The 14,248-nt window shown below is 47.5% G+C and overlaps 1 protein-coding gene across 1 annotated transcript; it reads right to left on the minus strand.

Annotated features, from left to right (window-relative positions):
* Positions 1-488: 488 nt before the first annotated feature.
* LOC118397630 (transmembrane protein 200A) lies at positions 489-13,991 on the minus strand. Its single transcript, XM_035792537.2, has 2 exons — positions 13,593-13,991; positions 489-1,861 (listed from the first exon to the last, which is right to left on the minus strand). The coding sequence occupies exon 2, from the start codon at positions 1,843-1,845 to the stop codon at positions 496-498; it is 1,350 nt and encodes a 449-aa protein (XP_035648430.2). The 5' UTR covers positions 1,846-1,861; positions 13,593-13,991; the 3' UTR covers positions 489-495.
* Between the last annotated feature and the right edge of the window lie 257 nt (positions 13,992-14,248).

Below are 14,248 nucleotides of genomic sequence, written 5' to 3' on the forward strand. Positions count from 1 at the left end.
CATTACTACCAAGTGCCAAGCCTAACTGCCACCCAGTAAACAGACTGGCAAATCTTTCAAACTCATATTTGACAGCATGTGTATTGTTCCCCTCTTAAATAATGATGTCTGCCAAGCTGATCCAATTCATCTGCAGTCCTCCGACACTTGTGTTTATATATCCACGCCATGGGAAGTCCGAGAAACAAGGTCTCTAAAGGTTTGTCTCTTCAGATTTGGAAACCGCTCAACACTGTACTGTGTATCCCGAGAGAGAGGAAATCAGCTTCATACATCAACTGGATTCCACTTGAACGGTTTCTGTTATAGCCTCCCTTCTCGGTTTCAGGAGTCAGTGAAAACAGTGCACAGTTATGATCCAATGGAAAAAGCTCCTACTCCTAGTTGTGGATATATCAGCATTCATGAGGATCTTTCTTTATAAGCTGCTTTTAAAAAACAGACCGAGGACCCTGATATGGGGCCTTAATTGAGATATGGGACCTTTACTGGCTCTCACTGGAAAGGCCCTGAGCCGAAACTGTTATCCCACTGAGAACACTGCTGCTCCAACTGGTCTAGTAGTCTGTCCACCGAGTCCTCCTTATTGTCCAGCTTCAGGTACCTGCGGGCACAGCCCAGGTCTAACCGGGGCCAGCTGCGGTGCCTCTGCTCCTCTACGGGGGTGAGCTCCGGGGGCTCCACACCTCCACACCCAACCATGTTCACATACACGTCTGAGCTGGGCTCACTCCGCACTCCCTCTGGGTCTGCCCCAGGTCCCCAGGGTCGTATGGCCCCTTCCTGTTGGCATTTTACAGTCTGGGGCCCATGAGGGCCTGGGTTAGTCCTGTAGCTCAGACTGTGGGAGCGCCTGGGCAGCGTGGCTGTGACCTCCGACCTCTCCCAGTCGTCCCCTCCCAGAGTGGACAGGGAGCTGGCTGACACCAGACAGTTGTTGAGCTTAAAGAGGTGAGCGGGCTGGGGGTCCGGGCTGAAGCCCCCTACTCTTGGCCCACCACCACCACCGTCCCTCCCCGTGTTGAAGCCCATCTTGCTGGAGTCACATGAGTTGGAGTGGGAGGAGTGGAGGGAAGGGGTCGAGGCTGAGTCCTGGTGGTGTAGAGCCTCCGTCTGTACGGTGGCCTGCTGGTACATACAGTCAGTTGCCCTCTCCTCCTCCTCTCTGCTGTCTCTGGTTGTCTGCAGCAGGGGCTCTGAGCTGGCCAGCTGCTGCAGATAGAGGATGTTAAGGTGGGTGGCAGGCAGACTGCTCACCCACTGGTAGTGTCTGGCCATGGAGTTGGCTGCTGACATGTCTGAGAGGTCGGCCGAGGGCACGGCCGCCGACACCGAACAGATGACGCTTCGCATCTGGGCCAGCAGCATCTGGGTCTCTCTGTCGCGGTTCTCGTACAGCACCGTGTTGGCACAGATGAGGATGAACAGCCCCACGCCCATGATGACTGGTCCCAGGAGCTTCATCCGCTCACTGTGGATCAGACTGGCCGTGGTCAGGAGGCTCTTAGCCCCCAGGTTCCAACCGGATGACTGGGGTTCAGAGACACCCCCACCTCTAACTCCTCCTGCCCCGTCTACAGAACCAGAGCCTTGTTGTCCAACTCCTAGCAGCTGGGAACGCTGGGTCCGGTAGGGCCAGTACCCAGCCACTGCCAGGGCCGTGCCCACCACCACCACGATGACCCCCAGCACCAGGAAGGCTCCTGGCATGGAGTGGATGCGCAGCTCGCCGCGGATCAGGCCGTCCTTCTTCCGACCCCGCAGGCTGAAACCAGCCATCCGTTGGCGTGGGGAAGGAGAGCTTGGTGTCTGGCCCCCGGGATCCCCAGCCTTCTGGGTCTTCATGGTGCGGCTCGGAACACTGTGGAAAGGGGGGTTCAAGGGTTAGGAAGACACATTAATTATGGACTATCCATTTATTTCTACTGTTGTTGATATTGTTCACCTTTTTCCCCCACTACCTTTTTTTTCCTACTTTGTTTTCTTCCTCTTTTTGTAATCTTCTGAAGTGGGTTGTGAGCCCACTTTTTAAATCAACTTCTTGACTTAACTGATGCGACAACACGTCCTCACCCTGTAAACAGGGTGAGTTCCCAAATGTATAAAAATCATGACCATAAACAGGGTGAGTTCCCACATGACCATAAACAGGGTGAGTTCCCACATGACCATAAACAGGGTGAGTTCCCACATGACCATAAACAGGGTGAGTTCCCACATGACCATAAACAGGGTGAGTTCCCACAAGACCATAAACAGGGTGAGTTCCCACATGACCATAAACAGGGTGAGTTCCCACATGACCATAAACAGGGTGAGTTCCCACATGACCATAAACAGGGTGAGTTCCCACAAGACCATAAACAGGGTGAGTTCCCACATGACCATAAACAGGGTGAGTGCCCACAAGACCATAAACAGGGTGAGAGCCCACAAGGCCATAAACAGGGTGAGAGCCCACAAGGCCATAAACAGGGTGAGAGCCCACAAGGCCATAAACAGGGTGAGAGCCCACAAGGCCATAAACAGGGTGAGAGCCCACAAGGCCATAAACAGGGTGAGAGCCCACAAGGCCATAAAAACAGGGTGAGAGCCCACAAGGCCATAAACAGGGTGAGAGCCCACAAGGCCATAAACAGGGTGAGTTCCCACAAGACCATAAACAGGGTGAGAGCCCACAAGGCCATAAACAGGGTGATAAAAACAGGGTGAGAGCCCACAAGGCCATAAACAGGGTGAGAGCCCACAAGGCCATAAACAGGGTGAGAGCCCACAAGGCCATAAACAGGGTGAGAGCCCACAAGGCCATAAACAGGGTGAGAGCCCACAAGGCCATAAACAGGGTGAGTTCCCACAAGACCATAAACAGGGTGAGAGCCCACAAGACCATAAACAGGGTGAGAGCCCACAAGGCCATAAACAGGGTGAGAGCCCACAAGACCATAAACAGGGTGAGAGCCCACAAGGCCATAAACAGGGTGAGAGCCCACAAGGCCATAAACAGGGTGAGAGCCCACAAGGCCATAAACAGGGTGAGAGCCCACAAGGCCATAAACAGGGTGAGAGCCCACAAGGCCATAAACAGGGTGAGAGCCCACAAGGCCATAAACAGGGTGAGAGCCCACAAGGCCATAAACAGGGTGAGAGCCCACAAGGCCATAAACAGGGTGAGAGCCCACAAGGCCATAAACAGGGTGAGTTCCCACAAGGCCATAAACAGGGTGAGTTCCCACAAGGCCATAAACAGGGTGAGGTGAAATGGAAAAAACGTTACAAACACATGACTGCAATTAAGTTGCTAAGCAACAATACCCTTAAATCCCTACCCCTAGTCCAAACTGATCTGACGACAGCACGTTAACACATAAAAAGTCAAATAAAGTTTGATTATTTTGGCACACACCATCAATATGTCCCGTCCACTATCAAACGTAGCCTGAAGTCTCGCTCCAAATGACAAAGAGTAAAACAGGAAGAATCACTCCAGATGACACACGAGAAAGAGAAAAACAGGAAGTAGTATCTTCTTCACTACACAACATCACATATTTAGACAATTAAATGAATGTGAGGTTTTAATTTAGCGGTCTTTCTCTAAAGGCTAAGGCATGTCTTCTTCTTCTTCGCTGTTTGGTAAATATGCATACACAGACAGACAGATGGCGGCCACAGGCCTCCTCGTTTGGCTTGAGTTCATCAAAGCCCTTTAGATAAGGTTTAGAATGAATTATGGAACATGGCCCAACTTCATGGGCTCCATACTGGTCTCTCATAGGACTTCTTTATTCATACAGTATATACTACATGACGAAAAGTATATGGACATCTGCTCGGCGAACATCTCATTCCAATATCATGGGCTTTAATATGGAGTTGGTCCCCCCCCCTTTGCTGCTATAACAAGCCTCCACTCTTCTGGGTAGGCTTTCCACTTGATGTTGGAACATCGCTTGACTTGGTGGCTTCCATTCAGGCACAAGAGCATTAGTGAGTTCAGGCACTGATGTTGAGCGATTGGGCCTTGCTTGCAGTTGGCGTTCCAATTCATCCCAAAGGTGTTTGAAGGGGTTGAGTTCAGGGCTCTCTGTAGGCCAGTCAAGTTCTTCCACACCGATCTCGACAACTCATTTATGTATGGACCTCGCTTTGTGCACGGGGGCATTGTTATGCTGAAATAGGAAAGGGCCTTCCCCAAACTGTTGCCACAAAGTTGGAAGCACAGAATAAGAACGTCATTGTATGCTGTAGCATTAAGATTTCCCTTCACGGGAACTAAGGGGCCAAGCCTGAACCATGAAATGCAGCCCCAGACATTATTTCTCCTCCACCAAACTTTACCGTAGACACTATGCACGCGGGCAAGTAGCGTTCTCCTGGCATCTGCTAACCCAGACGGTAAAGCGTGATTCATCACTCCAGAGAACGCGTTTCCACTGCTCCAGAGTCCAATGGCAGCAAGCTTTACATCCCTCCAGCCAATACTTGGCATTGAGCATGGTGATCTTAGGCTTGTGTGCAGCTGCTCGGCCATGGAAAACCATATCATGAAGCTCCCGACAAACAGTTATTGGCCTGACGTTGCTTCCAGAGGATGTTTAGAACTCGGTAGTGAGTGTTGCAACCGAGGACAGACGCGCTTCAGCACTCGGCGGTCCTGTTATGTGAGCTTGTGTGGCCTACCACTTTGCGGCTGAGCCGTTGTTGCTCTTAGACGTTTCCACTTCACATTAACAGCACTTTGACCGAGGCAGCTCTAGCAGGGCAGAAATTTGACAAACTGAGTTGTTGGAAAGGTGGCATCCTATGACGGTGCCTGGTTGAAAGTCACTGAGCTCTTCAGTAAGGCCAGTTTACTGCCAGTGTTTTTATATGAAGATTGCATGGCTGTGTGCTCAATTTAATACACCAGTCAGCAACGGGTGTGGCTGAAATATCCAAATCCACTCATTTGAAGGGGTGTTCACATACTTACATAGTGTACAGTACCAGTCAAAAGTTTGGACACACCAACTCATTCAAGGGTTTTTCTTCATTTGTAATATTTTCTACATTGTAGAATAATAACAAAGACATCAAAACTATGAAATAACACATGGAATCATGTGGTGACCAAAAAAAACTATTAAACAAATACAAATATAATTTAAATTTGAGATTCTTCAAAGTTAATTTGTGGAATTTCTTTCCTTCTTAATGCATTTGAGCCAATCAGTTGTCTTGTGACAAGCTAGGGGGGGTATAAGACCAAGTCCCTACTATGGCAAGAACAGCTCAAATAAGCAAGAGAAACGACAGTCCATCATTCATTTTAATTTAATTAAAACTTCTTAAGGATCGGACCCTTTTTTAAATGTTCGCCTAAAATAACATACCCAAATCTAACTGCCTGTAGCTCAGGACCTGAAGCAAGAATATAGATATTCTTGATAACATTTGAAAAGAAACACAGAAGTTTGTGGAAATGTGAAATTAATGTAGGAGAATAACACATTAAATCTGGTAATAGATAATACACAGAAAAAAAACATGCGTTCTCTTTTTTTCATCTTCTATGAAATGCAAGAGAAAGGCCATACATTGAGATAGGATTTTAGGTGTAATTTATATGTTGTCCACAAGATGGCAGCAGTGTGTGTGCAAAGTTTCAGACTGATCCAGTGAAGAATTACATCACTACACAACATTTTGTATCAAGTCTGACAGGAGTTTGCACAAATGTACCGAATTGGTCAATTTAAACATTTTCAAGTACATAACTATAGAGAACATACATGTTTTATTACCATAGCATTTTTGTAAGTTTACACACTACCAGGAATGTCATACATGATGGATCATTAGCTTCCCTACAAAAAAGCCACTAACCTTCACACATCTAGATGGCTGGATGACAAATCAGGATGACAAAATCAGAGCAAGATTACTGAATGTAAGTACATTATTTACCTTCAGAGGTGAATGCATCAAACCAGCTGCCGTGATGTGTTTTGTTGTAATGCACTATCCTCAAACAATAGCATGGTATTTTTTTGTTGTAATAGCTACAGTAAACGTGACACTGTGGTTAGATGAACAAGAATTTAAGTTTTCTGCCCATATAAGACATGTCTATGTCCCAGAATTGGCTGTTGTATACAACTTCGCAAAAACCATCAATCGCTATGATGAAACTGGCTCTCATGAGGACCGCCACAGGAAAGGAAGAGCTTCCTCTGCTGCAGAGGATAAGTTCATTAGAGTTAACTGCTCCTCAGATTGCAGACCAAATAAATGCTTCACAGAGTTCGAGTAACAGACACATCTCAACCTCAACTGTTCAGAGGAGGCTGCATAAATCAGGCCTTCATGGTCGAATTGCTGCAAAGAAACCACTACTAAAGAAAACCAATAAGAAGAAACATTCTGCAATGATGCGCCATCCCATATGGTTTGCGCTTAGTGAGACTATTATTTGTTTTTCAACAGGACAAATGACCCAACACACCTCCAGGCTGTGTAAGGGCTATTTGACCAAGAAGGTGAGTGATGGAGTGCTGCATCAGATGACCTGGCCTCCACAATCTCCCGACCTCAACCCAATTGAGATGGTTTGGAATGAGTTGGACTGCAGAGTGAAGGAAAAGCAGCCAACAAGTGCTCAGCATATGTGGGAACTCCTTCAAGACTGTTGGAAAAGCATTCCAGGTGAAGTTGGTTGAGAGAATGCCAAGAGTGTGCAAAGCTGTTATCAAGGTAAAGGGTGGCTACTTTGAAGAATTTAAAATATAAACTACATTTAGATTTGTTTAACACTTTTTTTGTTACCACATGATTCCATATGTTATTTCATGGTTGATGGCTTCAATATTACTCTACAATGTAGAAAATAATAAAAAAATAAAGAATAACCTTTGAGTAGGTGTGTCCAAACTTTTGACTGGTACTGTAAGTGTACAGTTGAGGTCGGAAGTTTACATACACCTTAACCAAATACATTTAAACTCAGTTTTCACAAAACATTTAATCCCAGTAACAATGCCCCGTTTTAGGTCAGTTAGGATCACCACTTTATTTTAAGAATGTTAAATGTCAGAATAATAGTAGAGAGAATGTTTTATTTCAACTTTTATTTATTTCATCACATTCCCGGTGGGTCAGAAGTTTACATACACTCAATTAGTATTTGGTAGCATTGCCTTTAAATTGGAAGTATGCTTGGGGTCAATGTCCATTTGTAAGACCCATTTGCGACCAAGCTTTAACTTCCTGACTGATGACTTGAGATGTTGCTTCAATATATCCACATAATTTTCCTACCTCATGTTGCCATCTATTTTGTGAAGTGCACCAGTCCCTCCTGCAGCAAAGTACCCCACAACATGATGCTGCCATCCCTGTGCTTCACGGTTAGGGTGGTGTTCTTTGGCTTGCAAGACTCCCCCTTTTTCCTCCAAACATAACGATGGTCATTATGGCCAAACAGTTCTATTTTTGTTTCATCTGACCAGAGGACATTTCTCCAAAAAGTACGATCTTTGTCCCCATGTGCAGTTGCAAACCATAGTCTTGCTTTTTTATGGCGGTTTTGGAGCAGTGGCTTCTTCCTTGCTGAGCGGCCTTTCAGGTTATGTCACTATAGGACTTTTACAGTGGATATAGATACTTTTGTACCGGTTTCCACCAGCATCTTCACATGGTCCTTTGCTGTTGTTCTGAGATTGTTTTGCACTTTTTGCACCAAAGTACGTTGATCTCTAGGAGACAGAACACATCTCCTTCCTGAGAGGTGTGACGGCTGCGTGGTCCCATGGTGTTTATACTTGCGTACTATTGTTTGTACAGATTAACGTGGTACCTTCAGACATTTGGAAATTGCCACACACCATGCCCCTCTCCACACACCATGCCCCTGACCACACACCATGCCCCTGACCACACACCATGCCCCTGGCCACACACCATGCCCCTGGCCACCATGCCCCTGACCACACACCATGCCCCTGGCCACCATGCCCCTCTCCACACACCATGCCCCTGACCACACACCATGCCCCTGACCACACACCATGCCCCTGGCCACACACCATGCCCCTGACCACACACCATGCCCCTGGCCACCATGCCCCTGACCACACACCATGCCCCTGGCCACCATGCCCCTGGCCACACACCATGCCCCTGGCCACACACCATGCCCCTGGCCACACACCATGCCCCTGGCCACCATGCCCCTGACCACACACCATGCCCCTGGCCACACACCATGCCCCTGGCCACACACCATGCCCCTGGCCACCATGCCCCTGGCCACACACCATGCCCCTGGCCACACACCATGCCCCTGACCACCATGCCCCTGGCCACACACCATGCCCCTGGCCACACACCATGCCCCTGGCCACACACCATGCCCCTGGCCACACACCATGTCCCTGACCACACACCATGCCCCTGGCCACACACCATGCCCCTGGCCACACACCATGCCCCTGGCCACACACCATGCCCCTGGTCACACACCATGCCCCTGGCCACCATGCCCCTGGCCACCATGCCCCTGGCCACTATGCCCCTGGCCACACACCATGCCCCTGGCCACCATGCCCCTGGCCACGCACCATGCCCCTGGCCACCATGCCCCTGGCCACCATGCCCCTGGCCACCATGCCCCTGGCCACACACCATGCCCCTGGCCACACACCATGCCCCTGGCCACCATGCCCCTGGCCACCATGCCCCTGACAACCATGCCCCTGGCCACACACCATGCCCCTGGCCACCATGCCCCTGGCCACCATGCCCCTGGCCACCATGCCCCTGGCCACCATGCCCCTGGCCACCATGCCCCTGGCCACCATGCCCCTGGCCACCATGCCCCTGGCCACCATGCCCTCTGATGTATTCACTGGGTTTGAACAACATTGAGAAGAGAAAAACTAACAAAACATCCCCCAGAAGAGGAACGACTAGATGTGGCCAATTCAACCGGTCTGAAATAACAAACTGCACTCTGGCAGGAGTACGACGGTTCTCTCTACTCTGTGTCATTTATAACACTGCTTTGGATCCCGTCCTGATTTTGTTTGGCTTATTTGACCTCAATGGAGATGCAGGGCTGGTTTAGACAGCAACAGCGTCCTGAATGGCACCCTAATCCCTACGCTCTGGTCAAAAGTAGTGCACTGTAAAGAGAATAGGGAGCCGGTTGGGACGCAAGGAGAGTGATTCAGATCAGTTAGAAAGATGACGATGATCAGATTCAAGTTTTAATGATCCACTAAGGCCCATATACACTCAGGCTGTACAACACATTTGACACAATGGTTGTGATACAACTGTGTTGCTTTTGTGATAAAACACAAACATTGGGTGTTTATCAAAATGCATCCTACCTGTGCTCTTCTTGAATGCGAACTCTGTGTTCGTACATATTTTGAAACATGCATCTATGACCGCTTCAACAGAAAGTTTGCACAGAAATATGACGAAACCTCGTAAAAAAAGAAAATTGCAGCTAAATTTCTTGAAATCAATGACGGCCATTATTTGAGCTTGCAGCGTAGAGAAAATACACTCCGACTTCAGAAGTAAATGTTGCCTGTTCACATTTCATATGTTGCCGGACTACATTATTTTTTATCTCGCTACGTTAATAAATACATGCTGTGTTCATTTTGGCATGTTAACCTGCCTTCACTATAGACCCACTGTAGTGTGCACAAGGCCATAGTAAGTCAATAGGGCTAATTACTACTGTTAGCTAGCCAGATAGACACGAAGAATTGATTACCCGTTAGTTTTAGGTTTCCTGGTTAGCTACATTATTATGATTCACATATAGCTGGCTGATAGATATGAAGTAAAATGTTTTCTTTTTGTATATCTTGTTTTATCTCTATTGCCATTGTCCTGTCTGGAAGAAGGTTCAGTGAATGTGTAAGTCCATAGTAATTCAATAGGGCTAACTGGCTAGCTAGCTAACCATGAATAATTGGTAGCTAGCTACCCACGAAACATTAGTGTTACTAAACATTTTTGACTGTTTAACTAGCTAGCTGGTTATCATTAATTAAAACATTTGTTTGGTGTATATCTTGTTTTGTCTCTATTGTGGAAGAAGGTTCAGTGAATGGGGAGGTGCAGCGTGAGGTATTACAGTAGGGGGAGGAGCAGCGTGAGGTAATACAGTAGGGTGAGGAGCAGCGTGAGGTAATGCAGTAGGGGGAGGAGCAGCGTGAGGTAATACAGTAGGGGGAGGAGCAGCGTGAGGTAATACAGTAGGGGGAGGAGCAGCGTGAGGTAATACAGTAGGGGGAGTGTGAGCTAATACAGTAGGGGGAGGAGCAGCGTGAGGTAATACAGTAGGGGGAGGTGCAGTGGGAGGTAATACAGTAGGGGGAGGAGCAGCGTGAGGTAATACAGTAGGGGGAGTGGGGGGTAATACAGTAGGGGGAGGAGCAGCATGACGTAATACAGTAGGGGGAGGAGCAGCGTGAGGTAATACAGTAGGGGGAGGAGCAGCGTGAGGTAATACAGTAAGCGAGTGGAAGGTAATGCAGTAGAGGGGAATGCGAGTGCTTCTCAAATGTAATGTTTAATGCATTCTCCACACTCTCGTCCTCACAAAAACATACTCAAGAGAACGTCTTCAGAGAATGCACTAGGAGCATAAGAGTGTGGCGCACAGTAGTATGCATATTGAGAAACCACAATATCCCACAATGCTTGTGTAGGGCCCAATCATATATGTGCAGAAAAATGATTGTGTCAAATGTGTTGTACATCAGTTGGACAACCTGACCGTGTACAGGACCAAGGAGTCTACTATGACCAGCGTCAGGGGTTGGATACCAGACTTTGTCCTAACCAGAGGGTTGTAGGTTTGAATCCCATCTGGATAGTTAAAAGCTGCTGATACTGAATTACATTAGCTATAGTCCAAATGAGAGCATTACAGCAGGTACTGATCCTAAATAGTTCTAAGAATAGTTGTCTGGCTTCCTGGGGCAAGAACATTCTCTCTAGTTGCCTGGCTTCCTGGGGCAAGAACATTCTCTCTAGTTGCCTGGCTTCCTGGGGCAAGAACATTCTCTCTCGTTGCCTGGCTTCCTGGGGCAAGAACATTCTCTCTAGTTGCCTGGCTTCCTGGGGCAAGAACATTCTCTCTAGTTGCCCGAAGCAAGATCATTCTCTCTAGTTGCCTGGCTTCCTGGGGCAAGAACATTCTCTCTAGTTGCCCAGAGCAAGATCATTCTCTCTAGTTGCCCGGAGCAAGATCATTCTCTCTAGTTGCCTGGCTTCCTGGGGCAAGATCATTCTCTCTAGTTGCCTGGCTTCCTGGGGCAAGAACATTCTCTCTAGTTGCCTGGCTTCCTGGGGCAAGAACATTCTCTCTAGTTGCCTGGCTTCCTGGGGCAAGAACATTCTCTCTAGTTGCCCGGAGCAAGATCATTCTCTCTAGTTGCGTGGCTTCCTGGGGCAAGAACATTCTCTCTCGTTGCCTGGCTTCCTGGGGCAAGAACATTCTCTCTAGTTGCCTGGCTTCCTGGGGCAAGAACATTCTCTCTAGTTGCCCGGAGCAAGATCATTCTCTCTAGTTGCCCGGAGCAAGATCATTCTCTCTAGTTGCCTGGCTTCCTGGGGCAAGAACATTCTCTCTAGTTGCCTGGCTTCCTGGGGCAAGAACATTCTCTCTAGTTGCCTGGCTTCCTGGGGCAAGAACATTCTCTCTAGTTGCCCGGAGCAAGATCATTCTCTCTAGTTGCGTGGCTTCCTGGGGCAAGAACATTCTCTCTCGTTGCCCGGAGCAAGATCATTCTCTCTAGTTGCCCGGAGCAAGATCATTCTCTCTAGTTGCCTGGCTTCTTGGGGCAAGATAATTCTCTCTAGTTGCCTGGCTTCTTGGGGCAAGATCATTCTCTCTAGTTGCCTGGCTTCTTGGGGCAAGATCATTCTCTCTAGTTGCCTGGCTTCTTGGGGCAAGAACATTCTCTCTAGTTGCCTGGCTTCCTGGGGCAAGATCATTCTCTCTAGTTGCCTGGCTTCTTGGGGCAAGAACATTCTCTCTAGTTGCCTTGCTTCCTGGGGCAAGATCATTCTCTCTAGTTGCCTTGCTTCCTGGGGCAAGATCATTCTCTCTAGTTGCCTTGCTTCCTGGGGCAAGATCATTCTCTCTAGTTGCCTTGCTTCCTGGGGCAAGATCATTCTCTCTAGTTGCCTTGCTTCCTGGGGCAAGATCATTCTCTCTAGTTGCCTTGCTTCCTGGGGCAAGATCATTCTCTCTAGTTGCCTGGCTTCCTGGGGCAAGATCATTCTCTCTAGTTGCCTGGCTTCCTGGGGCAAGATCATTCTCTCTAGTTGCCTGGCTTCTTGGGGCAAGAACATTCTCTCTAGTTGCCTGGCTTCTTGGGGCAAGATCATTCTCTCTAGTTGCCCGGGGCAAGATCATTCCCTCTAGTTGCCTGGCTTCCTGGGGCAAGATCATTCTCTCTAGTTGCCCGGGGCAAGATCATTCTCTCGCTCATATGGCCACTGATATGGTCTTTATAAATGAGGCAAACCAGACCTCACCTTCCATTAGCCAGGCAGGAATGTGGAGTATGGCCAAACACTGGCATCAAGTCACAAGCAGTACTACATAACATTGGAATAAGATCAATCTATGGGTTTGAATTCTATATGAGATATATTAGGCTATACAATTAGCTAAGTGCCTTCGGTCCCAAGACAGCCAAGGGAGAGAAGGAACCTTTGCATGGGCAATCTGAATTTGACAGTCTACTCTCAAAATTCAAGTCATGTGACAGTTTCTGCGTTTTAATGGTTTTACTTCAATGTTTTATTTCCCCATGGAAATCGACATACCCTTGAGGCAATTTCATCTTTCTCAATCCTGTTCCTCGACGTGCACGACGCTGGGCAAACAATTATTTTGATGATTGCCAAGATCCTTGGCTATGCAAGAGAGGTCCACATACTATGTAGGAGTAAATGCATGCGTCATGCTTGCAATATTTTTCCGTTATTATATTTTACCTGCATTGCTTATCCTATCAATAACTTAGCCTACACATATTTCGTGCAAAATGGTATTACACGCACTCCAAATTAACTGCATGGTATTCGACCAATTACCCTGTATAATATCATACCTTTCGAAGTCACATATTGGGAAAACGTTACAAACGCCCCCCAGCAAATAACGGTTCTATGTCGGTCGCGGCATAGCAGGCTGCAGAAGGGGGGGGGGAAACTATGGAGCGGTGTTGCAATTCCTTCGGTGCTGACTGTTGATACATTGCCTGTATCAATTAACTGATTAAGGTTTCCGCGGGAAAATGTAATCTTGATTTCCTCTAAATATACAATCTCCGAAATAACCCACAGTTGAAATAGGCATAGGAGAGGGGAAACCAGACCGTGATTGATTTGTCTTGAACTTCAGCAAATACAACCTTTCTCTCTCCAGACCTCTCAGAAAAAGCTGCTACAACGTTTCAACGTCAATTGTCTGAAGTTGCCGCTCTCATTGTAATAATCATACTTCAACTACCGGCTGGGTGATAGCCTAGGCTACTTTTGAAGGTTACCGGGGAAAGTTATAGCCTACTTGCCTTTGATGCCGTATTCTTCGGTTGTATTCATTGTCCCCCGACACATGTCGATACAGTATCGTTTGGTTTGTTCCCTCATATAGCTTTAAAATATTGTGATATCCGTCAAGCAATTTAATTTGCCTGTAGTTTAAATCCAAAACGGAAGGATCAAGGATGTGCGTGGTTCTGTTGCTCGCAGTCTAATATGTGCTCCGTCTCTTATTCAGTAAGTTTCTATAGCCTATATCGTTGTCGTTTGTTACTGCAGGGAAATAGGCATTTTCAAAAGCCTTAGACCAAAATTTACGCTACATGCGACCGCCCCCTCACAAAACGGACCGAATTCCCACTGCTACTTTTCCTTGGCGCCTCCTTTCCTTCACGAACCCTGGTGCGATGCGCACTGCTCCTCCGTAGAAATTGAGCATTTGAGTAGGCTGCTGTTGCTGAATGCATACGCGTGCATTTTGGATCATTCTTTAGAGTAGAGTAGTCTTTATTATCCGCGGGGGCAATTCATTTTGCAGCGCGTAATAAGAACACGTGACAATAGACACAAAAATAATATAAATACAGCAATATATGCACAACTACCAGTACTATAGTATAGCGTATTGAGAAAGCCGATTGCAGCTGGTATAGATAGTTTAGACTTAACAGTAGGTGAGATGCGT

This window comes from Oncorhynchus keta, chromosome 19, assembly GCF_023373465.1.
Source record: "Oncorhynchus keta strain PuntledgeMale-10-30-2019 chromosome 19, Oket_V2, whole genome shotgun sequence".
In the NCBI taxonomy this organism is placed as follows: domain Eukaryota; kingdom Metazoa; phylum Chordata; class Actinopteri; order Salmoniformes; family Salmonidae; genus Oncorhynchus; species Oncorhynchus keta.